The 25,995-nt window shown below is 59.6% G+C and overlaps 2 protein-coding genes across 7 annotated transcripts; one reads left to right on the top strand and one right to left on the bottom strand.

Moving 5' to 3' along the window:
- Positions 1 to 2,617: 2,617 nt before the first annotated feature.
- DOK1 (docking protein 1) lies at positions 2,618 to 10,967 on the bottom strand. The gene is made up of 5 exons (XM_050320999.1): positions 8,928 to 10,967; positions 8,481 to 8,774; positions 6,013 to 6,124; positions 5,696 to 5,868; positions 2,618 to 4,155 (listed from the first exon to the last, which is right to left on the bottom strand). Exons 1-5 carry the CDS (start codon positions 8,988 to 8,990, stop codon positions 3,043 to 3,045), a joined length of 1,755 nt encoding a protein of 584 aa, XP_050176956.1. The 5' UTR covers positions 8,991 to 10,967; the 3' UTR covers positions 2,618 to 3,042.
- A 30-nt stretch (positions 10,968 to 10,997) lies between these two features.
- On the top strand, positions 10,998 to 25,348 carry LOC126642934 (protein O-GlcNAcase-like). 6 transcript variants are annotated; one of them, XR_007629634.1, is made up of 18 exons: positions 10,998 to 11,357; positions 14,194 to 14,245; positions 15,549 to 15,646; positions 16,102 to 16,232; positions 16,758 to 16,929; positions 17,256 to 17,354; positions 17,664 to 17,948; positions 18,183 to 18,311; positions 18,820 to 19,814; positions 19,886 to 20,060; positions 20,341 to 20,397; positions 21,331 to 21,416; positions 21,602 to 21,706; positions 23,311 to 23,402; positions 23,824 to 24,016; positions 24,097 to 24,268; positions 24,600 to 24,855; positions 25,182 to 25,348. XR_007629634.1 is itself a non-coding variant. In XM_050320991.1 (17 exons), the coding sequence occupies exons 1-17, from the start codon at positions 11,318 to 11,320 to the stop codon at positions 24,734 to 24,736; spliced, it is 3,015 nt and encodes a 1,004-aa protein (XP_050176948.1). In that variant the 5' UTR covers positions 10,998 to 11,317; the 3' UTR covers positions 24,737 to 25,348. The 6 variants fall into 6 exon arrangements, 4 of the variants coding, with proteins under 4 accessions (XP_050176948.1, XP_050176947.1, XP_050176949.1 ...); XR_007629635.1 differs by having other exon boundaries at positions 25,151 to 25,348; XM_050320991.1 differs by having other exon boundaries at positions 18,823 to 19,814; positions 24,600 to 25,348.
- The last annotated feature ends 647 nt before the right edge of the window (positions 25,349 to 25,995 follow it).

Genomic DNA, 25,995 nt, shown 5'->3' with positions numbered 1-25,995 from the left:
TCGGTGGGGTGTTTGAACAGGCCTAAAACGGGGCTCTTGAATTTGATCTTAAAGCCTGGAATTCTGCCCTCCCGGGTGCAGCACTACCCATGATGATGATGATTTGCTTGCTTCTGAGGTTGGCCTCGCTGTCCAACACCCCAGCCAGTGAAGGGGTTTGTAGCAAGTGCCAAGCCAGGGCTGGCTCCTGCACAGTGACATCTCACACAGCTGGAACTGCAGCACAGCCCCAGTCCCATCTCCTCCTCCTGGACCACCTGCGCCTTTGGGGCTGGTCCACGAGCCAACACAGCAATACTTTTTGGCAGGGTTCAGATTCTCAGATCATAGTACGGTGTGGCAGGGGAGGAATGCAGCACCACACTGGCCTAGAGCTTTTCAGAGTTTCTGCCCAGTGCTGGCACACGTCAGCCTGGTTTTCGGTGCAAGTGTAGGGCAGCTGCCCCTGGCAGGGCAGAAGCTGAGGGCAGCTCAACCAAGCCAAGGTGGGGTGGTGTCTATCAGCCCCCTGATGCCAAGCACCAGCACAGTTTGTGTTCTACTTACTTTGTTCTGACAAGCTGTTTCAAAATAAAGTTATTCACCATAATGTTCACTTTCTGACCGTGTTTATAATGTGTACAGCATTGCTATCCCAGCACTGACCTGTGCTTCCTGAGAAACAGCTGCAGTTGAGCAAGGGCACAAGACAGGCACCATCCTCCACAGGGGCTGTTCAGCAGGAGTGCAGAGCTGTCAGAGCCATCTCTTCTCCCTGGGCTTTCAGCTCATCGACAGGCCCTGATAGCCATTCAAGGGCACGGGCCTGCTCTTCCCATGCCCTGGCATCTCAGGCAGCTGCTTGCAGCAAGATATCGAGGGCAGATACCCTGGAAAACAAGGCAGACACCCCTGCAGGCACAGGGATATGGACTTGTTGGGTGCAGTCTGGTGGCCAGCTCTGCCTGTCTCTAACACCTTGGGAAGGGACGGGAGGTAAGGGCAGTGATATACATACGAATGGCCCAGCCTGGGGTGTGCAAACCGGGCAACAATATGAGAATAACAAAATCAGGTGGGGGAGGGAGGGCAGAAGGTGGGAGATGGAAAGTCTTTGGAAGTCCTGAGTTGCCTGTTAAGAGAGAAGATTCTGTTGCTGAAACAAGAAAAATAAATATGCTTTCCTTGCAGCCAAGAGGAGAGCAGGGCTGTGCAGGGAGCACTGGGCCAGCACAGATAGCTGCTGTAGCATCTTTCTTCCTTGCTGTCACCTTTTAGGTGCCAGTTGGGTCAGCCCAGCATGTTCACCACACTCAGCTCCATGGGAAGGCACAGACACAGCACACAGAGGTGCCCACAGGGATGGAGATGAACAAGTACCCAAGGCTGTATATGAAGGGAGAACCCCAGAGAGGCTGCTGCTCTTCATTGTTTAAGTTATGGAGCTTCTCACTGGAGTCATGAGCGACAATTATGGACAGGTCCTGGGCCACCTAAGCAACGCCCAGAGCTCATCACCGATGAGCAGGTGGGCAGAACTGCTCTTGGGATATGGACATGGACCCACCATGGACGGGAACACAAGCAAGGGAGCACCCAGCAGCCAACACCCTCTTCCCCTGACCCTCATCCCTGCAGGAACTGCCTCAGCCTCCCTCATATTCCCAAAACCCCTTAGACTTCTTTCCCTTCTCATGCAGCAAAACCCCAGTGGAGAAGACAACCCAGCACAGAACAGCCACAAATTGGTCCTGGGTACAGCTGAGCTGTATTGTGACAGGGCTGAGGGTTCTCCCTGCAACTTGGGCATCAGACAAATGGCCAGTCAGAGCTTACCACCTTGTCACCATCACACCAGCATGGGGATCTGAACCTGATCCTTCAGACCTCGCCAGCAGTTTTTGGCTCCCTGGGTCCGAGGTAGGGCTGCAGGAGTCATGCTTAGCCCTCTGCACAGGTACAGTACAGTGCTGTCACCTGCCTGCCATGCTGCTGTCAGTATCAACAGGCTGGTGAACTTGCAGAAGTCACCATCAGCCCCATCCAGACATGGGTGCAGCCAATACCAGCATGCCTCATCTGATTCTACATAGAAGGACATGAAATCTCTCAAAACCATTATGAGTACCAAAAGGACAAGCTGTTTTTTCCTGTGCATAGGCTCCTGCCCAAGGCTGGCCACACTGCAATCAGCCTCAGATCAAATAGCAGGGATCGCAGATTTTGCCATTTAAGTCAATGGTATCCAGAATGGGCTATCCCAGGCCTTTCAAGAGCAGGGGGTGATCAGCAGTGGGATCAAGCTGGGGAAGGAGAGATCCTGTGACTTATCAACAGCCACTAATCAACAGCTGGAGCAGAGCTGGAGCCTTCCCAGCCTTATGCATGGAGGCCATCACATCCATGCCCTGATCAGCACATAAAGATAGCTGTGAGCCTGACGCTCACATCCCTTAATCCCCTGGCGTCAGGGCATCCCAGCCACAGCTGAATCTGGCATGCACTTTTCATTGGTGTTTCCCCTTAACTCAGTAACTCTGGCACAGACACGAATGTGTGACAATATGGAGAGTGCTCAGCTGCTCTGCAGCAGGACCAGCATCTCCCCATCCATCCTGACAGCTCAGACAGGCAAATGTCATTGAGACATAAGGACTTTAATATTAAAATAATTTTGTATAAAAATACTTTTGAAGACTGATGGCAAGCAGTCTTCCATGCACCACAGTGGCCATCTGAGCCCTGCAGCCTGGTCAGAGGGCAAGCCAGAGCAGAGCCAGAGCAACAGATATAGGACAACGCAGCCAGGCTTCCTGTGTTCAGGAGGCAGCAGCAGAACCAGCTCCAGAGCAGGAGAAGCACCCTGGCACCTGTGCCAGCCACAGCTCTCTTGCTCTTGCTGTTTCACTCCAGGGAAAGGCAGCCTCTCAGCGCTGGTGAGCAAGAGGGACTCTGCCTGAGCCCAAACAGTCCCCACCCCTAAGGCCCCCCCGGACTCAGGGAGGAGCACATCTGGCACTGGGATGCCAAGTCTCATCCAGGCAGATACAGAACAGCAGCACCCTATATCTCTCCTAAGTCCTCATAGACAGGCGGCAAGCTGCACTCATCCACAGACTGCTCCTTCTTCTGCAGGTGCTGGGGCTTCACCACCTGGCTGTACAGCACCTCCACATTGTTGTTGTTGCTGCTGTTGAGGCTGGGTTTGGTGACCACCTTCTCAGGAGCAGCGCTTCCCCACCGCCTCCCAGGGTCCTCGATCCTCTCCACACTTTTGGAGATAAAGGGTGCCTGGGGCTTGGGAGCAGGGACTGGCCTGGGGCCCTTGGCCTTAGCCTGGAAGGCAGGTACCGAGTAGTCATCAGTGCTGGAGTTGTAGGGGTACTCATAGCCGCCTTTGCCGTCATGGCCCTGGGTGCGCCAGGCCTCGCCTGTGGGCCGCGCCTCGTCATAGATGCAGGCGGGCGGGGGCAGCGAGCGGGGAGCACGACCCTCAGGCTCATCATAGATGTGCTCCTTCTGCCCGGGCGCCGGCGGTGCCCGGCTGCGACCCTCAGCACCGACCTGCTCGTAGGCACCCGAGTACAGTGGCATCAGCAGTCGAAGCTTCGTCTCATCCGAGGCCCCGCCGAGTGCCTTGGCCCCACTCGTGGGCTTGCTGTCCACAGGGTCTGAGTACAGCGGGTCTGGCCAGGGCCGGAGGCTCTTCACTGAGTCCAGGGGCTCTGAGTACACGCTGGACGGGTCCTCGGCCGGCAGCACAGCACGGAGCACCTTCGGCAGAGGGGAGCGCGGGGGGGTGCTGGGGACTGTGGGCTTACTCTGTGGCACAGGCACCTCTGGCAGAGTCCGGGTCTTCAGCAGAGATGTGGTGTCTCTCTCCTCTGCCACTGCACTGGACCTGGGCGCCAGCCCCACTTTGGGTGCTGGGGTATCACCCCCGTCGGCAGGCAGCTCCAGGCTCAGGGAATCAGCCAGGGCCTGGCGGATCAGCACCATGCTGGGGCTGTCTGCATCCAGCGAGTCGCAGCTTTGCCGGTTCTCCTCCACTTGCGCTTTCTGCTCCTGGATGGAGGCTTCCACAAGGCGGAAGATCTCGTTGCCCTGCTTGGTCTCAAAGGTGAAATTTCCAGGTCCTGAGTCACAGCGCCTGCCAGCTTCGAAGGAGAACATCACCTGTGGGGGAATCGGAAGGGTCACATCCTGATCAGCACCTGCCAACCCAGTGCATCGTGCAGACTGCGCTTCCTGCTGAAAAGCGCGTGGCTGTGGCACTGCACATTCCGCAAGAGGCTGCAGCAAACATCCTGTTCCTTCCGGTCCCGCAGCAAGGGCCACTCTGGGGGCATGCTGTGGCCAGCAGCTGGGCAGGGATGCACACCTCAGGGGACATCACTGCAAGGGCCCCAGAGGCAGAGTTGCAGGTCCTGATGGAGACCTGCTGCCTTACCTGAGCAATGCCAGCAGCATCAACTACTGGCACCAGATAGTCTAGGAAATAATACTGAGCAGGGAGTAGGGTGAGCAGATGAGTGATGGTTCAGCAGGGGGAAACTACTATGGGCATCTTGGGTAAGTCAGCATCAGACAGAAGGGAGTGATCTGGAAGCAACAGATACAAGAGGAAAAATAGCGCACAAGTTCCCACCAGCAGATGTCCGTACCCTTCCTGAGCCTCAGTCCCTGAACCAGGAGAGATTTTCCACCTCCCTGGTGCTCTCAAAGGCAGCAGCAATCCCTGGGGTTGCTACAGAAGCCTCTGGGGCCAGACTTCCTTTTGTGGGTCAGTGCTGCCAAACACAAGTGCAATCAGCCCCTCTCTGCTTGGGGTCCTGTGCGTGCAGCTGCCTCCTCCCCACACCCTGCAACTCTCCTCCTGCCCCGGCACAGCCCCTGTGGATGGGCCAGATGGCCCCCCAAGGGCAACTCGGTTTCCACCTCTGTTTTGGGAACGTGTCACAGAGAGCACCATCAGCAGAGTGCAGCTGACACCGTCACTGCTATAAACAGCCCTAGTGACACCACTTCCTCTCTGTCCAGCATGGCAGGGACCTCTTGCACTCAGGGTAGCAGCAAGGCAGATTGGGGACTCACTGCTGCAGGACTCCAGAGACAGGACAGACCTTCAGGCGTCGGCTTGTTCTCCCCACACACTGAACAAAGCCAGAGTAAGCGGCGTCTCAAAGAGCCCCTCTGCTCTGGCCACCATCCTTTGGGAGGGAGGGACTGAACCCAGGGGAGAGCCAGGACTGCCAGGAGCCAAGGTCCCCAGAAGGCTAGGGAGAGCTTGTGTGCAACACAGAGGGATGTGCCTGCCCACGGCACAGGCTAGGGAGTGCTGAGGTGAAGGGGAGTGAGCCAGCGGCAGGGATGTGCGGCAGAGGCTGCAACGGCCCCAGTGGGAGTGGGGCAAGGACCACAGAAAGGGGCTCTGCACAGCCACGCAGAGGGATGCCTGCCCACACTCCTGCCAGCCCATGCTCCAGCGTGGTGACACAGGAGGGAGCTGCTGAGGATGGTCAGGGTGACGAATGTCCCGGGGGACCCTGCTGTGGTCACCAGAAGCTGCAGCAGTTCTGGCATTCAGAAGGGCTGGCTGCACAGCTGCTACAGACCAGTCGGGCACATCAGCTCCTCACCCATCAGCAGGGAGCAAGAGCTTCCCTGCCAGGGAGCAGGTCATGGCACGTGGCACACGGGGCCCCCCGCTCCTCACCTTGTCCCGGCCGTATCTCCGGAGCAGCCGGTAGGGCCAGACGTAGAGGATCTCGTTTGTCCGTGGGTCCTTCAGGACGAGGCTGTCACGCTCAGCCTTGAGCACGTAGGTGCCACGCAGCTCACATCGCTCCGCAGCCTCGGTCCGCTGCACCGTCACCCAGAAGGTGTTCACTGTGGGGACAGGGCTGTCAGGGCAGGGTGAGGGAAGGCACGGCCCCAGCCCCATGCAGTGCCCCCCCCAGCCCCAGCGATGGGGCAGCAGCAGGACAGGCCCCACAGAAGGTGGCCCAAGATCAGGGCAGTGGCAGGTCCCACCTTCATCTCTCGAGTAGTAGATGGAGTTCACGGCCATCTCCAGGGCCGGCACCTCCTCGCTGCCCTCTCTGCCATGCTGTGCCACCATGCCAGCATCGCTGGAGCCATTTCCCTGACAAAGGAGAGCAGATCAGCCCCAGCCCACTCTTTCCACATCAGCCCCTGGGCCCCTTGGCAGCCACTACCTGCAGCCCTTCATGGCCTGAGCTCCACTGCCCTGCCCAGCCCCACACAGCCTGGCTGTCCTTCACCCATACCCAGCCTGTCCAGAGCCCGTGACAGACACCAGGGCCCCCTGAGTCAACGTGAACATGAACAGGGCCAGGCAGCACAGGGGGGGCTTCCTCGAGCAGGACCCTGGCCCCAGCTGGGCTCTGGCTTGACAGGACGTAGGACAGAAGCTCTTCCCAGCAGCATAACCCACAGAGCTGCCCCCAAAGCACCACATGGCCCAGTCACAGGGAGGGGGGAGGAGGGGCTGATGACCTAGTAGCACAAGGGTCTGTGTCCTGCCCTGCACAGGCAGAGGGGAGGGCCCAGAAGGGAAGCAAACACTTCTATTTTAGCACATGCAGAACTGAAAGTGCAACGCACACACTGTCAGCGACCGTGTCCCAGCAGCAAGGCCCCCAAAGGGCCTGGGGGGAACACAAACCCTCAGCGCTACTGAGCTGTTCCTCAGGGCCACGTGGGAGGGGGCTGCAGCAGAGGGTACATCTTGCGGAAGATCTGGCAAGCTCCCAGAGTTTCACTTTAAAACGCAGACACACAAGCTTCTTAACAAGAGACAAGGTCCAAAAAGGGCCTTCCAGCCCTCATGTTTGGCTCCTAAATAGAAAAAGGACTGCTAAAACCTCACAGCCTTAGAGCTGACACCAGCAGCTCCTGCTCAGCTAAAGCATCCAGCGCAGCAGGACTCCAGCCTGAGATTGAGAAATAAAGGGCCACTTGACCTGCCAGAGCCCTTTAGGGCTCCATTTGACTGCACTTTTCCTCATCTTCAAAAGCAAAAACATTCTGTTTTGAACTCCAAATGATCTCTGTCCCCAGTTCCCAAGCTACTGGACCCTGCTTACCTTCTGGGCAGCAACATGACACAAAATCACATTCTCTCCGCAGATGACCAGAAATCATAGCTGAGGATCTCCAGCTCTGTGCAGAGAGGCCACGTGCAGCTCTCGTGCCTCCTGCTCCAGGTCAGGCCTTCTAGAACACATGCCAGCCTTGTAGTCTTTTGCTCACCACTTCCTAAACTGTCAGCTTGCTTCTGGACTCAGGCATAGAAACGAAGGCTCCCATGTGAGGAACGGCACGAGCAGATCCCTGCTCCAAGCAGGTGCTCCCCAGCCTGGCCACTACCCTGCCCCACTCCAAGGGTGTGTGCTGTGCCCCCAGCTCAGTTCCACAATCCACTTCCAGAGCAAAGGCCGCAAAGCCAACTACACCAGACAAACACAAACACGGAGCCATTTCCACTACCACACAAGTGCCTCTCGGCCTGGCCAGCCCAGCACCTGCTGCACAGACACACCTGGCCTGGCAGCATACTGCAGGGAGATGAAAGAGGGACAAAGGGAAATAACACTCAGCAAACACCTGGGTCCTTGCAGGGAGATCCTGGGATCACCAGCTGTGCAGCCAGTCGTCCTGCCAGGCAGACCTGCCCTGCACCACAGTCCTGGTATCAGCTGGAGCCCAACCCAGGGCTCTGCAAACACTTCCCGGGAGGGAGAGCCAAGACCATGGGTCAGGCAGGCATGGGTCCAGACGACCAGGCTTACAGGGCACTCGCTGCCCAAATGGCCTTGGTGGGTCACTTTGGCTGCCCATGGCTCCAGGGGCTGCAGCAGACGGGGAGCTGGAGGGCTGTGCCAGAGGCCCAGCACAGACAGAGTGTCCCCAGCACCAGGCAGCAGTGAGCCACAAGGCCGGATGAGGGGGTGCACTGGTCCTGAAGATCCCAGGAACCAGGCGGGTCCCCGGAGCCAGGCAGGTCCTGGAGCCAGGCACCGCAACACTCTCAGGGCTCTGCTTCTGCCGCTGCTGCGGCAGGAAAGCCAAGGGTGGTTGTGCCAAGAGAAACACTCCTTGGCCATCACCTGGCCCCCCACCAGGTCTGTGGAGGGGCGAGGATGGGCTCTGTATGAGGGAAGAAGAGGCCAACTTGAAATTTGGAGCTACAACCACGAATTAATGACAACATGCTGAGAAATCCGGCAACCCAGCTGACTGTTGGCACAGCAGGAGTCAACAAGAGGGGACCAGAGTCCCAGGGCCGGGTGCTCTAGATTTGGAACCACTGGCGCTGCCTCAGGGTCTCCTTTCCTGTGCCGCCAGGGCCTCCTGCTGGGTGGGAAGGGATCGCTGCCCCACACACACTGCTGCTCGTGTCCCGTCCCGTCCCCTGTGGCGCGGGTCGCCTGCAGCTCCGTCCTCCCCGGACAGCCCCCGGACCGCACCGCGCTCACCGCGAAGGCGATCTGGCACAGCTTCGCCACCCACTCCTCGCTCTGCTGCTTCTCGGCCGCGAAGAGGAAGGTCCGGTCGCGGGTGTCCAGGCGGAAGGCGGCGGTGCCGGCGCGGGGGCCGGCCTCGCCCACCGGGGCCACGCTGGTGCAGTCGCTCAGGCGCACGACGGTGCGGGCGAGTCTCCGGGTGCCCGCCCGCCCGGCCGGGGCCGGCTCCTTGCAGTCGAACACCTCGAGGCGGGCGACGCCGTGCTGGCTGGCGGGGTACAGCGCGGACCAGCCGCGCTTCCACCGCTGCGGGGAGCGGGGTCAAAGCGGGCCGGGCGCGGCTCCTCAGGGCCGCTCGGCGGGGCCGACAGCTCACCGGGAGTTGCCCAGCCGGGGCAGCCCAGGCGGCCCGAAGGAAGGGAGGAGGGGAGGGAGGGAGAAGGGGAGCCTCGGACCCACCTTGGCGCCGAACTTGTGGCTGTGCTGCACCAGCAGCGGTCCCTCCATGGCCGGCGGCTCCATCCCCGCTTCCGCCCGCCAGACAGGCCCGGGGGCGGGCCCAGGAGGGGCCGGGGGCGGGGCCGGGGCGCGCCGGTCTGTCTGTCTGTCTGTCCGTCCGTCCGTCCGTCTGTCCGTCTGTGCGCGGGGGTGAACATGTGTGTGCGTGAGCCCTGCCGAGAGTGGGAGGGACGGCAGAAGGTGACGGTGCTCGGGGACTCCTGACTTGAGCCTACTCTGAGGATGTGAGTGTGACAGAGGCGTGTGGTCGCGCTGGAGACAGGAAAATGTGATTGGATGGATTGAGGATAAGTGAGGGCAATATGAAGAGCAGGTAGAGGATGGATGAGGTTTCAGAGGACAGGAATAAGGAATGATGTCTTTGATACAAGAAAAAAGGAAGTGGATAACTAGAGGCCACTTAGCTCAACTTCATAATCCAAGAAAACCATGGAACAAATAGCCTGGTGCTCTCAGAGAGAGCACTACGATGGCCTGGTGGCACTCTGATGGCACTGCGACCCTGCCAGATTACTGCTGGTTAGTCGCTCTTGGGTTTCTTGCAGCTGTGATGGCCCAGGCACCATGACTTGGTTTCCTGGCATGACATTAACCTGCAAAGGCAAGAGGGAGAAGCCAGAGATTCAGAGTTTCTAGGCCCCTGATGCCCACTTCTCCTGTGCAAGCCCATGCCTCTGGCTTAGATGAAACGGCCACAGGTGGGGGCGGCTGCTGTGAGAGACCTTGGCAGTGCCTTGCTACAAGAGTGTCCCTCTGCGCCCTCCTGGCTCCATTCCTCACACTTGCATGGTTACAAAGCTGTGTATCTGTGTCCTGGTTTAGGAATGGCATTCTCCCTTAGTGTTTCCACTGAAAAAACTCCAGACCATGAACTGGTCACTGGCTGCCACACCCTCCCCCTGAGGCAGGATGGAGAGGAGCTTTGGAGGCACAGAAAGCTAAAGATCACGAGTTGAGATAAGAATAATTTACTAGAAACAGCAATGAGATAAGAAAAAGAACAGTAACAATATCGATAACAGAGTGTACAACGCAGGTAAACGATTCACACGCAATTGCTCCCCACTCGGAACCAGGGTGTCACCCGACTGCACACACGCCAGCAAAACCGGGAAAAACCCCACCCCATCCCTGCACCCGCTGTGCATGAGGTGAGGTGGTATCGAATAACCTCGGGGTCCTGCCATTCCCCTTCTGGCTGCTACAAAAAAAAATAAACCTGCATTGGCCGGAGCTAGGACAATTCAACTCTTGCGTTATGGCACCGTTCGGCTCGGGGAGGCTGCAGGGATGCTGGAGAGCTCTGATCCACCTTGCAGTGAGAAAGACAAACAGGAAAAGTGGTCAGAAAAAGAGCAAAATGATTTGGTGATGTCAAACACACAGGCCCGTGTGTAGGCAGGTCCCCATGATGTGCAGCTGCGGGACAGGGAACTAATGACGTGGCAGCACTTCTGCAAACCAGAACCTGTGGGGCGGAGAGAATCATGAGCCAGATATGTGTCAGCAGCTCAGAGCAGGGTGGCACAAGGCAAACAGCAGCCTGACACAGGCAGGCAGGTGAGTCACCTGCAGGGCACATGGACAGGCCTGATGGCATGGACCTGGCAAACCTGGAGAGGCATCGCACCGTGGACCTGGCATGAGGGTGCAGGCAGGGCAGGTGCCGGCTCAGCAGTGAACCCATAATGGCACACATAAGGCCCACTCGGGAACAGCTCTGGGGCTGTGAAATCCCGGGAAGCTGCAAAGGCAGAAAAGGCAGAGCCCCGGGGCTGCGCAGGCAGAAGGCCGGCAGCCGGAGCTGCGGGGGAGCCTGGGCTGGCGTGGCACCACCCCGGGCCCCAGTGCCCCTGGGGGGCGAGTTCTGGCCTGGGGGGCTCCGGCCCTGCGGCTCCAGCATCGCCTCCCGGGGGCTCCGCACGGGCTCCGAGGCCGCCCCGCTCAGCCCCGCGCCCCGGCCCCGCCGCGGCCCCACCCGCGGGGCCGCCCCTTGCGCTGCGGCGGTCGCGTCTCCGCGGGCGGGGCGGGCGCTGGAGCCGTCCCTGCGCGAGCCCCTCCGCGCACCCTCCACCCCCTCCAATACTTCGTCCGTCCGCGCCCTTGTCCCTCTCTCCGCGCATTCTTCTGTCTCTTCGCGGTTCTCTCCGTCCCTTCGCGAGTCCCTCTGTCCCCCCGCGCATCCCTCCATCCCTCCGCTCATCTCTCCACGCATTCCTCCATCCCCCCGCTCATCCTTCCGCGCACTCCTCTATCCCTTCGCTCATCAATCCGTCCCCCCACGCACCCTGTGCCTGCCTCCGCGCTGGCAGGGCTGCTCGTGCGCGGGGATGGCGGGGCGGCCGCGCTTCCTCTGCGGCGTGGTGGAAGGTAGGTCCCTTCGAGGCCGCGGCTGGGGCCGGTGCCTCCCCACCCCGCCCCGCCCGGGCATTGCAGGGGCTGGCCCGGTCCACCCAGGGTGAACTGGCGCCGGGAACGGCCATCGAGACCCACGCCTGGGTCCCCGGCTATGTGGGAGGTGGGAGCCGGGTCCCTGCACAGCACCCCATCTCTACCAGGGAGACGGGACCAGCACCCCCCGTGACGCTCCCAAGGATCCCCAGAGCACCGCTGAGCCCCGCAGCCACCCCAGCGGAGCCGACTCTCCCAGAGGGGCACGGGGACCTGCTGCTCGGTCTCCAGTTCTCTGCCGGGGATTCTTATCTGCCCTGGGCTCGGGCAACTTCCCAGTGTGCCTCCCTGCCCACAGGGCAACAATGCTGGGGCTGTGCCCAGAGCTGGTCTCTCATGGCAGTTCTGTGGGACTCAACCCTGTACTGCTCCCTGCCAACATCCCCAACTTCTGTTTCTGCCACGCAGCAACTCTGGAGCTGGGCAAAAGCATCACCCTTTCTCCTGTCAGCACAGTACCCTGCTGAGCCCACCACTCACTGCCTCACCTGGGAGGAAACAGAAGCACCATGCAAATAAACACAAAATAAGGAGGAAGTGCAGGGGTGGGGAAGTTGACATGAGTCAGACAAGAATCACTGATATAGGAAAGCTGGCCTGGGAAAGGGGACATGGGAAAAGGATGCTGCTGGCAGAGCCACTCCATGAGGACACTGTTGTTGATGCGCAGGCAGGACTGAGTGTCAAACTTGCCAGGCCACGTCAGTTCACAGCAGTGTGTGTGAGGCGGGTGCCATACAGGGACTTCTGGGACCTCACTGGGAAATAGAAATAGCAAATTATTTATCATGGAAATAACTTTTTTGGGTGAAATGTTTGCTGGGATCCTTGAGTGGCCACAGATTTGGCCTGTGCACAGATGGCTAGTAAGGTGAGTGTATATTATTTCAAAGTAGATGGAGTAACCATGTAAATGTTCAGCAGATGTATCATCTGTCTGCAGGAAAGATAAGTGTGGTGGGTGTTGTGTGCAACCCACCATTGCCCAAGGCTTGTGTTGGGGGCTGCGGGGTGGGCTCCTGCCAAAGGGAGCAGGGCATCAGGGCCCCCTCTCCCAGGCAAATGAGCTCCGGGGCACTCAGGTGCTTTGGGGAAACACAGGTGCTTTTCTGGGCAACATTGGCCACATGTCAGATGCTGAGAGCTTGTCCTTTTTCTGAGCCCAACAGAGTCACTGCGCTCTGTCCTTGTGCACCACCCAGTTTGGTGAATACTGTCTGCTCCCATTGGCCTTGGCTGCTGTGGGGTGCAGTGAGTGACTCAAAAGTTGCTTGATGAATGATGCAGAGCCCATCTGAAACCAGGAAGTTGCCTTGATGGCTAATTGTCATCGCTGTCCAAGACATAATGGATTTTCCATGAGACTTCACATTGCAGCTGCCAGATCTTGCAGGGACTTGACGTGAGTGAAGATTCTCTTGCTAAATCTCAGGTCTGTGCTGGAACACGTAGAGGTTCCCCTTAACCTCTGCTTTGAGAAGCTGTCGAATCTGCATCTCTCCAAATGCACTGACCTGCCTATTCTCCCGCTATCCCCAAGTGAAGGGGCTTGCATTCCTCTGGATATTCTTTCTCAATGCCTTTGTAGACAACTCTGCATCTCCCAGTGCAGAGTGGTCCAATCAGGGGACTGGGTGCTGCATGTCTGTCAGTGTCCTGCTTGTTATACCCAGTCAGAGACTGGTTCCTGCCCTGCAGGCTACAGGACACTGTCAGCTGCTGTGCTGCTGCAGCCTCAAGCTTGTGTCAGACACTGGTGCACAACAACCACCCAAAGTCTGCAAGCAGCAGAAGGGGAAATGCTGAGAAACACTTGGGAATTTGCTGACCCAAGGTCTGTATTTCCTGCATTCAGTTTTGTTGATGTGAGCCTTCCAGAAGGGCAGTGTCCTATAGGCCAGCCTTGGTGCTCACTGATGGGTGTCTTTGCTAGCAGAGAACTGGGAAGGTTGCTCCGTGGTACACTTTCCCTCTTTGGGTTTTCCCTTTGCAAGCTTAGGTGGCTGTGTTTTCCAGTGGGGGACAGACTAGGTGTCTGTGAAGCATTCTGTGGAGTCACAGTCCCAGCACCTGTCGGCATCCCCATGGGTGGTTGTGTGTTCCTGATCTGAACAGCCTACCGTGGGACAGGGGTGCTGCCTCGCAGTCCTGCCCTGCTCGATGCAGGGATGTGTTTGCAGGGGTAAGGGAGAGCTGTCAGTGCAACTTTGGTGCAGTTTGAGTTGTGCAGCAATTAAACGCACAGAAAACAGCTTTTGTAGCCTATATGGGAGTGGTGATGCTCTGCCTGACATTACAGACAGAGAAATGCAGGGACACCAAACTGGTCTCTGTAAAGAAGACAATCCCCAGGCAGAAAACTCTAGGATGGATGTTCGATAGATGTTTGCTGGCTCTGTGCTTCAGTGCACCCCAAAGTCATGCTATAGTGCCTTGTAACATGGTCAGCTCCCAACGCCTCCTCTAGGCTTGGCTTTTACTGCGCGCGTCCCCCCTCCCAGGTTAAGCCCTACTTTGTGCAATTCTTCCCAGCTGCCCCTTTCTGGGAAGGATGGAAGCTCAGACATTAATGCATTTGTCCAATACCAGTGCCAAGCAAGGTAATAGGAGGATAGCAGATACTTGAATTACCTAGAAGTGAACAACTGGAAGATCTCTGGGTTCAAGAGCAACCACTCAGAGATAGCACAAAGAGAATCTGTTTTAAGGCGCTTCCCAAAAACTGCATTTTGCCTTTTTTCCACACCTTTTACAGGTTTCTATGGAAGACCGTGGTCTATGGAACAGAGGAAACTTCTCTTTCAATGGCAAGTACCCTGAATTTTCCTCTCTGAAGGCAGCCCGTGGCAGAGTGCCGAGATGGAGGCAGGAGCCGTGAGAGTGGATGGACAGATGTGGAGCTGCCCTGTGCCAGCAGATGGTGCTGGGACTCCACACAGCCCAGTGCAGCCCGGTGTGCCCCGGTGGGGACAGTGCACCGCTGCCACCCTCCCTGCAGCCAGCCTGCCCTGCTCAGGGCCACTATCCTCACCACCCCATGCTATATCCTGAGGCTGCCATCCCTGCCTGGTGTGGGTGGCCCTTCTGTGTCCCTGTGAGTCCCCATGGGGGTCTGTGTGTCACCCTGTGATGGAAGGACATGGGCGGGATCTGTCACTGGCTGAGAATCACCTTGGGATGGAGTTGGTTTGTGCAGCTCCTCTCTGAGCAGCTGGTCCCCAGACACATGCACAGACCATCAGTGGAATGAGCTGCACTGGCAGGACCTGCCACCAATGAACTGGGGCTCTGCAGGGCCTCCCGTAGGCAGCACAATGGTGACAGCCTGGGCACTGCACTGGTCAGTGTGGATACTGCCCTGGTGACGGCATGGGCAGCAGGCTGGGGGTGTTGTGGAGGATGTGCTGGGCACTGCAGGGACAGTGCACTGGTGACAGTGTGTGCAGTGTCACAAGTGCATTTAAGGACCATAGTGCAGGGACCATAGGTGTAATACAGAAAAATGGAAGACAATCAAGCTGTAATGCTTTAAAGTACCTAAGGAATGAGAAGGTCTAACGATGGCCTTGTCTAGTGCTGGACTGGAAGGTGTGTTCACATGATTGCACATGTGAGTGGTGTGTTCATGGGTGGTTTTCTTATCTGGAGAGAAACGAGGGACTTGTGTCATGATACCTGAAGTGCTTCCTATTTTGTTCGTCATAAGAAAATGTAAAACATTGTCTACTGAGGATGATAAATAAATAAATATATCAGATGTCTTCCCTACAGGAGTGCCAAAAGTGCCATGTACAAAGGTGTCTGCCCTCGCAGGGGGCACGTCCTCCTGGTCTCCCACACAAATCATAGGGCTCAGCACTGGGAGTGCTGGATGAGATTTATGTCTCCATGTGGCTGTGGCAGGGCTCCCTATGGCAGGACAGAGCTACTGCTCCACGGGCTGCAGGGTCAGTGAGAGCAGACCCCGGCAGATATGGCAGCCTCAGGACACGGTGCAGCCCTGGGAAGGAGTGGGTGCTGTGTGCCGAGCAGCGCATGGTGTCGTGGCTGGCACCTGCCCAGATGCCTCTTTGCAAAGAGCCTGGGTGACCCCTTGTTCTTGCTGCGCAGGCTGAAACACCGGGGGCTGAACTGCTACATGTACGCGCCCAAGGATGAGCTGAAGCACCGACTGCTCTGGCGAGAGCCCTACACGGAGCATGAGGCAGGTAGCGGCTCTGTTGGGCCCCATGGGGGGGCTGCAGGCATCCCAGGACCCTGAGGGTGAACCGTGGTCTGGGTCCCTGCCAGCACTAGGCTGGCTGCTACTTTCACCCTGCCACAACCCTGCCCATTGCAGGGAGGCCCCTCAACCTTGACTGGTGTAAGGACACCTCTAGACTGTGCCCATCATGTGGAATTGCCTAGGAGCCCCCCCACTCCCATGTGGGTCTCTGGCAATATGCTTGAATACACTGAGTCCTGTAACCCTTTGCAAAAGGCCTCTGTTCCCCAAGGAACTGGAAATGGTCTCCCCTGAACCTCTCCCCTCCCAATGTCCTCATCTCCTTCATTTCAAACTGCTGTGGTTTCCTCTCCCTCCATCCCTTGTTCCACTCCATCCCATGGTCCCCTGCCTCCCTTGGCTCCCAGCGCTCATAGACCCTCTCTGCTCTGTCCCCAGTCTGCATGCAGTCTCTCATCGAAGCTGCCCGAAATCAGGGTGTGGAGTTTGTTTTTGCCATTTCTGCTGGCCAGGACATGGTGTTTTCCAGTGCTGGGGATCGGCTCCTGCTGCAGCAAAAACTCAGGCAGGTACCGTGGGCCATTCCTTCCTCCCACTGCTCCCAGGTGAGAGGCACGCATGCTTGTGTGTGGGCCCTGTGCCCACCTCAAGGGCTGCTCTGGGGCTGTAAACCCCTCCTGTGGGTCCTGTGCCCACCCCAAGGGGTGGTGTGGGGCTGTAAACCACTCCTGCTGCTGTGCATCAGGGAACAGCTCTGTGGGGTGCTCGGTGGCCTATGTGCTGTCCCTGTCATGGTAACAGAGAGCTGAGGGTTCCATGGATGTCTGACTGGGGGCAGGATAAGGACCAGCCAAGCTCCAACACTTGCTAGGCAGCACTGGGGGCCAGTGCAGGCTGGAACTGAGCCCCAGGTCCCCAGGGAGGATAAAGAACCGCTGGCATGGTGGATTTGCTCCATGGGCAGCTCCTTCTCCTGTGGCACAGCCCAGCAACTGCCCTGCACTGTGCCATGCCTGTCTGCCTCTCCCTGGCTCTTCTGGGCTCGCTGCCTCCTCTCTCCCAGGGATCCCAGCAGCCCATGTCTGTGCCCACAGGTGGCTGCCATGGGATGCTGCTCCTTCGCGCTGCTCTTTGATGACATCGACCCCTGCATGTGCCAAGCTGACAGAGACGTCTTCCCCTCCCTGGCACAGGCTCATGCCTCTGTGGCCAACGAGGTGTACCAAGAGCTGGGCCAACCCTCTGTCTTCCTCTTCTGCCCTACAGGTACTGCTTTCAGCCCTGTGGCCCCAGCCTCCCACCCCAGGGAGCTCACTCAGACTGGGGAGCCCTTGGGCTGGCTGCAGCCAGCCCATATCTCTGCTGAGAGCTGAGTGCCCTGGCAGCCCCCGTGGCTCTCCCTGGCCTCCTCATTCTCCCAGGGGAGCTCTAGTGATCTCAGGGCTAGGACAGGACCAGGCTGCAGAGGGCCTGCAGCCATGTTTCCTGTGTTCCCTGCACCCTGCTCCTCCCCGGCCCCTGTCCATGATCCTGGCAGCCTCTCCTCTCCCCGGCCCCTGTCCCTTAGGGGATGCTCTGTGCTCTCTCCCCAGAATACTGCAGCTCGCTCTGCTCTCCCAGCCCCAGCCAGTCCTGCTACCTGCAGACCATTGGCCAGGAGCTGCTCCCTGGAATCAGTGTCATCTGGACAGGTGAGCGCCAGGACCAGCTCTGTGGGAATGTGGCCCCATGCGGTGTTTGCAAACCCCATAGCCACGGGCTCTGACCTGGGAGAGCCACCAGCAAGCAGCCCCTCCGTGGTGCCTCAGATCAAGGTGTGCAGCCCCAGCCAGGCAGAAGGTCAGGATGGAGGTCTCCTCTCCTGCCTTGGGAGTGTGGGTGGGGTGACTCGAGCCTCACATCCATGCTCAGCGCTCAGAAGTGTCTGTGTCCCTGCTGCATGTCTGGGATGGACCACACTGCCTGTGTACTCCATGTGTGTCCGTGCCCTGATGCTCCAGGCCCAAAAGTGGTGTCACAGGAGCTCTCAGCTGCTCTGCTGGAGGAGGTGGAGGGTGTCCTGCGGCGCCGTCCCGTCATCTGGGACAACCTCTACGCCAATGACTATGACTGCAGACGTGTCTTCCTGGGCCCCTACATGGGACGTGCTCCTGGCCTCATGCCAAGGCTCCACGGACTGCTTCTCAACCCCAACTGTGAGCTCCAGGCCAGCTTCATCCCCATACACACGCTGGGCACCTGGTTTCAGAGTGAGCTGGGGAGTTGTGCCAACCCTGATCATACAGGTATGTGGCCCCAGTGCCCAGGCAGTTCTGTGCCTGCCACTTTCGGCAGGCCCTTTCCTGCGTGGCAGCCTGGGTGAGGTGTCTCACCTGTCTGAGCACTGCCTGATGACCCTGGGCATGGGGTTCATCCTGGGAGCACCTGCCAAGGAGAGATGCTCGCCCTCAGCATGGCTTGGGATAGCTCCATCAAACAAGGAGCGGGGCTGCCCAGGCTGATGAGCTGCAGTTCCCTAGGAATGGAGATGGTGGCAGCCCTGGGGGACAGCCAATGCCCAAAGGAGAGGAGCTACAGCCCACAGGAAGCCCTGGAGCTGGCACTGTGTGACTGGGTTGCTGAGATAAACCAGCAGGCCTTGGAGCCAGGTAGACATGGACTCACACTCCCTCACACCCCCACAGCGCTGGGCTGGCTCTGCTGGGAACTCGGCAAGTGGGGATGAGGGAGCCCCATGCCCTGTCCGTTTGGATGGGTCTCTCAAGCTGGTGTGGCAGCAGGGCCTGTGCATGCTGTGGCAGGCAGGGGTGGGTGGGTATCCATCCCACTGTCCTGCCCTGTGGGTGCTCCTGCCCTGGCCACATCCCACAGGGGGTGTCCTTGGCTGGCAGCGTGGGAGCCTGGGCCAGGACACAGCTCTGAAAGAGGGGATTCAGCCAGGAGCAAGCTTGGTGTTTTGCAGTGTTTCCCTCTGCAATGACTGAGCTTCACCAGCCCCAGAGGCCTGAACTCAAACCCAGGGCCTGGTAGCTCCCTGGTCCCTGCCAGCTCAGGGGTGGAGCTCACCAGCACAGCCATCCCCAGGCTGTCCTGCCCCGTGGGCAGCAGTTTGCATGCAGGTGCCAGAGGGGCTTCCGTCTTGCTCCTTTCTGCCAGGAGGAAGGACGCCAGGACACCCCGGTGTCGGCCTCAAGGGAAGACCAAGGCTGCAGTATGGCACAGCAGGACAGGAGGTCGTGGCCAACCCCGAGCAGCACGACTCTGTTCCCAGTGGGGCAGACCAGCATGGCCCCGAGCCCTGTGGTGTGGCACCAGAGGAGGGATGCAGGAAGGTGACCTCAGAGCCTGAGAAGGGCAGTGGGAGCAGGATACCCAGTGGCAGTCAGCAGAGCCCCACAGGGGATGGGGATCAGCTTGCCACGGGGAGCAGGGAATGCTGTGAGCACTCCTCTTCTCTGCCTGCTGGGGCTAGGAGTGGCCAGTCTGCAGGAATCCCAATGGCTACCAAGACCCTCCTCAGCCCAGGCCACACCATGAGTTCCAGCAATGGGGCCAACACTAGTCAGAACCTTCCCTTGCCCACCAGTGATGATGCCATGACAGGGAATGGCAGCCCCACCCAGTTCCCCAGCAGCACACAGCCTGAAGCCATCAGGGCTGACATGCCCCAGACACCCCCAGGGACTGGGGCTGGCACAAGCCCTGGACCCCCAGCCCCGCTGAGTGAAGGGACTGGTGCCAGCCCTGGCCCCCTAGCCCCGCTGACTGATGACATCACTGCCAGCTTTGGCCCCTTGGCACCAGTGACCCCAGAGGAGGCTGGATCCAACCCCACAGCACCAGTAACCCCAGAGGAGACTGGGTCTGCCCCCATGGTACCACTGAGCCCCAAGGAGGCCAGGACCAGCCCCACATCACAGATGACCTCAGAGGATGCCAGGACCAGCCCCATGGCACTGGTGACCCCAGAGGAGGCCGGGTCCAGCCCTACGGCACCGCTGACTGTGGAGGAGGTGCGAATGCTGGTGGAGCTCTTTTACCTGCCCTACCATCACGGGGCACTGGCGCAGGAGATCCTGGAGCACTTTCGGTGGCTCCGGGCAAACAGCCTCAGCGTGGGGGTCCCGGCCACGGCGCCTGATGCCTGCGGGGTAAGGCTGGTCCGGGCGCGGCTTGCAGGAAGGTGCCTGTCACGGTGGGCTGACGCCCGGTCCGTCCCCAGGGCGCGCGATGGCGGGGCCGAGCCCAGTCCTTCCAGCTGCTCTGCGCACAGACGTGTCGCCTGCACAGCCGCTTCGTCAGCGCCGCCAGCCGGGCACTGCTCTACGACCTCCACCCCTACCTCTGGGACATCCGCAACATGCTGCTAGCCGCCAGTGCCTTCGTCCTCTGGCTGGGTACGTGGCTGATGCCAGCCCCCGCCAGCCCCCATCCCATGTGTCTGCACCCTGGCCGAGCCTAGCCATGTTGGAGTGCCGGGGCTCTGGAGCACACCCTGGGCACCTGAAGCTTGTTCTCTGGTGATCTCTTATTCCCCTGCTAAGGAGGTGAAGGTGTCTGGGACCACCCCAGAGTCTGGGGTCCTTGCGTTCAGCTGAGGGTGCCAGGGTCTCTCCCCTTGACACCTTCTGCACCGCTGCCCCGCGTTCTGTGCTCACCATCTCGCTTCCTTTGCAGACGGTCACCTCCTCTGCGACCCTGGCCCCAAGGGCACCTGGGGAAACTGCTTTGGCTGTAAGTAGGGGTTCTGCCCTGGCTTACCCACCTGGGGGGCCTGGCTGCTGCCCTCCATCACCCCCAGCCCCACAACACTCACTGTCAGCCTGCCCTTCCCCACGCTCTGCCTGCCAGGTGGAGCAGGGATGGCCATGGGAAGGTTTGGCACCCCTGCATGCCCTGACACACTGGGGCAGGATGAGGCACTGCTGCTGGGGACAGGGCAGTCACTGGAGCAGCTCTTCACCATCTCTCACAGCCTGGAAGGAAACCCAGTTTCTAGGATATGGTTCCTCAGCCTTTTTAACCCAGGGACCCCTTAGCCTGTCTGGGAAAAGGGATCTATGGGCCACTGGGAGCAGTAGTGCCCTGGGTGAGAGAGGTGAGGCTGTTTTTTGAGTAGCCTGTACATCACTTTGGAAGCCCGTGTTCCTCTGGTTTAGGGTTCTTTGGTTGCTCCGTGGGCCTTGTGACTTCTTATGAACCAAGAGCTGTTACCAGGTGATAGCCTGAGCGGGTCTCCAAGTTCAGTGTCAGAGGGTGCCTTGTTGCCTTGAGCCTCTTCCATGGGGAAGCAGCTATGCAGGGCATGTTCCCACCATCCCTGCAGAGCTGGCTGGGCAGGACCGCAGCGCTCTGTGCCAGGCTGCAGCTTCCCAGCTGAACCAGGAGTTGTGTCCCTACCTTACACTTCTGTGGAGGTGAGACCAGTCCTTTTCCATCCCCCAAGTTCAAGCCCTGCTGTGGAGGGTGTGTGGCTGCCCCAAGAAATGGAGGCGGCTGCCTGAGCCCAGCTGAGGTCCCTGCCTGGGCACAGCTGCACGGCTGGGGGGCAGGTCCTTGGGGCTGTGACAGTGGAGATCATGATGCTGCTGTGTGACAGTGGCTGATCTCCCCCTGCTTAGCAGGGTTTTGTTCACCTCACGTGTGTCTGTGTCCTGCTGTTCCCAGGGTGCCAGAGTATCACTGCCCCAGTCTTGCTGGGGAGGGACGCCGAGCCCTGGGTGCATCGCGGGGGCCTCTTTGGAGAGCTGCAGGTGAGAGTGTGCCTCTCTCTGGGGGGCTGAAGGAGCCACTGGGAAGCCAGTATCCCAACTCTGCTTTGGGTTGCTGCAAGCTTGGGAAGGCAAGACCTACCCTGGGCATCTGTGGTTCCTGGGGTTTAGGGAGCCTCAGAGAGACCTTGGAACCAGGAAAACCTGACGGACTGTGTATCTTTCAGGCACTGCTGCCTGTGGGGAACAGCTATGACCTCTTCTACCACCCACCACCTCTCTTCCCATCCAGCCAAATGTACCTCCTGCGTCCGCTGCTGCCCTTGGACAAGGTGGGAACCATGGCCTGGAGGAGCATCCTGCCAGAGCTCACCTTTGCATGGCCTGTGCTGCATGTGTGCTGATGAGTTACAGACTCATCTCTGCTGACCCTCAGTGCAGGGTGGCACAGGAGGGGAAGGACCTCGGGTCCAGCTCTGCTCAGAGTCAGCTGGCTTGTGGCAGCTCCCCGGGCCTGATCAGCAGTGTGTCAGACGCTGGGCTGGAGAAGAGGAGGTGTGGCCTCAGCAAACCCGCCTCTCTGTGACAAGGGTCTGGGCAGAGCAGGAGAGGGAGCCCTGCTTACCAGTGAGCAGCAGGCACAGCCACAGTTTAACCAGCACTAGGTCAGGGTTGCCAGGTTCTGGGTGATCTCCAGAGCAGCTCCAGTGCTGATCTCCAGCAGTGGCTGTGAGCAGATGCCAGGAAATACCCAGAACAGAACAAGTCTGGATGGCGACTTCCTGGAGCCTTCAATGGTCTGCAGCTCTGAGCACTGCCTGAGCCTGTGGGGGTTCATGTCCAAATCAGTCCCTTCTTCAAATAGTCGTGCAGTTTATGGGGTGATTCCCCACTGGAGAGCATCAGCCTCTGTCAGTCATGACCTACTTGCTGCCAGCCCCCAGCTCTGATATCCCAATAGCTCGATGGGATGGGGAGGGAAAGGGAGATTCTGGATGTGAGGGGACACACAGTATCACCAAATCCAGCAGAGCCCGGGATTCCCCATGTACCATAGCCTGCAGTGAGCACCCCACCCTCACTCTGCTCCTCTCCCAGCCCAAGGATAGGCTAATGCCTCAAATCCAGCCAGCATGGACATGAGCGCAGCTCCCCGCTAAACACGGCACCCAGCCATGCGCCGCTGCGGCGCTGCTCAGTACCAGAGGAGGAGCTGCAAGCACAGGAGAGCAGATTGTAATCCCAGACCGTTCTGCCAGCAGTTCCCATTGTGGGGACTTGTTTGCAGTTGCCTGTTGTCAGGTTTCATCTGCTCAGGCTGAACCTTAACAATCTGAATGTTTGTGTCCAGTGAAACTCTGATAGGGGAATCCAGCCGAGCACATCAGTCTCTTCCGGGTATGGGGCACAGCAGGGCACGGTCCTGCCCCAGTCATTGGGTGATGAGGGTAGCCTCCCTTTCAGAACCAAGGCTTTTATCTGAATGTCCTTTTCACTGGGAGCAGCAGCAAACTCAACCGTGACCAAGACAGGACATTTGGGCCTGTCCCGCTGTGCATAGGCTCTTTAGAGACTTGAGTTCCAGTGTTGTTTTTGGGGCCATTCTGTCTGCTTTGAGTGTGCTCCGGCCTGGGGCCATCTCCGCATTGGCTGCTCTGAATGCCTGACCAGAATGGCAATCTCTGGTTTGAAGGGTGGCTGTGCTGTGGTCATGAGCCCGAGGCTAACAGATGCCAGTGCACTTGGGTGGCTGAAGGAGTACCTCCATACCCTCCCCCATATCCCCTACCCTCCCCAGGAGGCCACATCGTGGTCCCTCTCTGCAACCCCTTTGGCAGCTGCTGGTGTGCCACGCTCTGGCCAGGCCTGTGTTGGGAGCACTGGCAGTGTGGCAGGGCAGGTACAGCCAGGACTGAGGTGGGTCTGGGTCTTCCAGGGACAGCTTTACCGCATGTGCCGGGAGAGTTTGGACTGTGATCCCAAAGTGGCAGAGATCCTCATGGCCCACCCGGATCTCCTCGGTGACAGGTGAGACGTGGCCCCTCTGGAGCTCCCTCTGGCCGGACTGTGCTGAGCCTGGCCACGTGCTGAGGGATGCAGAGCCAGGGGATGAGGCGGCGACCTCTCCCGGTATCCCTGCGGGGACCAGCTCTGCCCCCGGGCCGTCAATGGCCTCACCCTGTGGGAGGAACAGGGAGGGACATCCCCATGGTGATATCCAGTGGGGTCATGGCAGCCACAGTGGCGGCAGACCCACTGTCCAGCCTGGATGCAGGAGACTGTGGTGGCTCCCCTTGGCTAAGGGTTTCTGCTGGGGATCTCGAAGGGGTGGTCGGTGGGCACTGGGTGCTGTCCTGCTGGGTCAGGAAGGAGGAGGCTGCTCTGAGGTTGCACTGGGGCAGGCTAGGCTCCATGCACAGCTCATCTGTGCTCCTGCTCTGGCTGCCAGGTTGTTGGGCCCCTTCCTCAGCCTGAGCCCCGAGTACACCTTTGTGCTGGAGGACGAGGGTGGTCCGTGTGGCTACGCAGCTGGAGCACTCCATGCTGAAGGCTTCCTGCAACAGCGAGACAGCAGCTGGCTGCCAGCCATACGGGACAAGTACCCCCCAGACCTGGGCACGGGTGGCCCAGCTCTGGGGCAGGTGAGGGGACACCTGGAGCAGATGGAATTGGGGATGGGGGTGGTGGAGGGGGTTCTCTCACTTGTGCTTGTCTCCCACAGGATGCCCTGGAGGAAGCAGTGCTCTTCTTCCATGCAGAGCCACTGGCTGTGCCCCTGCCTGTGCTGCGGCGCTTCCCCTCCCTGGTGCAGCTGGGCACGGCCCCCGGTGTGCTGGACATAGGGGCCAGCCGCAGCCTGGCCCTCTGCCTGCTGAGTGCGCTCAGAGCCAATGGTGAGCGTGACCTCCCCGTGCTGGGAGGACTGGGACCCCCTTGAGCCAGCACAGCCCTTTCACAACTGCTCCCTTGCCCAACACAGAGTTAGGAGCTGGCCCCACCTGCGCTCCACCTCTCAGCACAGGGCTCCCCATCACCACTCTGGTGCAGTCTGGCCCCAGCTCCCAGGCACCATCCCCTCCCCTTGCACTGGGGGACATGTGGATCTGTGTCTCAGGGCATCACAGGGGCAGCCGGTGCCAAAGGGGCAGTGGAAAGGCTGACCTCCTTGTGGAGTGGGTCCCAGAGCTGGAGTCCCAGTGTCCTGACTTCTCACCTCCCTTCCAGGGTCGCGAGGAGTGTTCTGCCAGGTCAGTGATGCTGATCGACAGCAGCTGAGCTTCTACAGCAAGCTGGGCTTCGTTGCCCTGCCGGTGGCCTGGGGCAGCTCTCCTGGCACTAAGCTCCTGGGACGTCTCCTCTGACGGGGGCACGGAGAGGCAGTGCCCTGGGACAGATGGATCCCCCAGGACAGGCTGACCCCCTGTCCCACACGGCATTGGCCTGAGGGAGCAGGAGCAGAGGGGCACTTCGAGCAGGTCAGGTACATGAGAGAAGAGACATGGCATGGGGGTGAGCAGGATGTCACTGGGATGTGTGCAGGGCTGTGAGGGTCCTTCAGCAGCAGAGAGCTATTTCTGCCATCTCAGGAGATTTGGGCACCAGGGCCCCTTTGTGCTCCCCTGACTGTTCCTGCTTGCTGGGCACCCTCCACCTTTGCTGGGCAGCCAGGCTGTCTGCAGCCCCCAGGCCTGCTGGAGCCCACAGGCAGTATTTGGGGTGGTGGTCCTGGAGCACAGCACGGTGCTGTGTACTATGGGAGTGTGCCTGTCACACAGGCTGGGCTGCACGGCTCTCTCCATCCCCCAGGTGGACTGAGGGTGGGCAACTGGTGCTGGTGCTGGCTCTTGGCCCCAAGGACCTGCTTGTCTGTATGGACCAATCTGGTGTGGGACACGGTGAGACACCCTCCATCTTTGTGCCTGGGGCCTGAGGGGAGCACTGTCCTTGGCAATAAAGTGTTTGCTGGGCTCGTCCATGGCTCGTCTCAGGGGAAAGCGTTGGGGTGTCAGCAGGTCCTTTTCACACCCTCGCGCCCTCTCTCCACCTCACAATGGCTGTTGTTACAGTCGGTCCTCAAACAGAGCAGCTCCCCGCACATCCACAGCCCCACAGCCGCGCAGCAGCTCCACTCCGGGAAGGAGCTCCAGCTGCTGGCACTGTGCACTTGCAACCCCAGCCCTGTGCCGCGGGGCTTTCCTGCGGGATGGGATGCCTGGGCCTCCCCTATGGTCTGGGGGCTGCAGCCCACCTAGGACAGGCAGGATGGCCAAGAGGAGGCATCTGTCCAGCCATCCCACTGCAGCCTCTGGAAAAGGGCTACCAGGGGTACACCATTTCTGGAGGTTTCCTTCCTTTGCCCTCCGGAGCCAGGTGATCCCGCCCCGGGGTGAAGAGGGGGCTAGGGTTGCTAAGAGCCCGGGGGAACGGCTGGCAGCCCCCTCGCGCCCCCCCACCTCACGGCCGGTCGGCCCCCGAGGCTCCGTCCCGGGGAGCCGGGGCCGGCCCTGGAGCGGAGCCCAGACGGGGCGGGGGCCGCGGTCGGACCGGCCCCATCCTGGGGCGGCGGGTCAGGGGCCCGCGCCCCGTTCTGGCCGTACCGGCTGCGGGGCCGGGGCCGCTC

The sequence above is a fragment of the Myiozetetes cayanensis genome, unplaced genomic scaffold, assembly GCF_022539395.1.
Source record: "Myiozetetes cayanensis isolate MyiCay16 unplaced genomic scaffold, myiCay2020 scf26, whole genome shotgun sequence".
Lineage (NCBI taxonomy): Eukaryota > Metazoa > Chordata > Aves > Passeriformes > Tyrannidae > Myiozetetes > Myiozetetes cayanensis.
The sequence above is the reverse complement of the archived record's forward strand: the minus strand, read 5'-3'. Positions and strand labels throughout refer to the sequence as shown.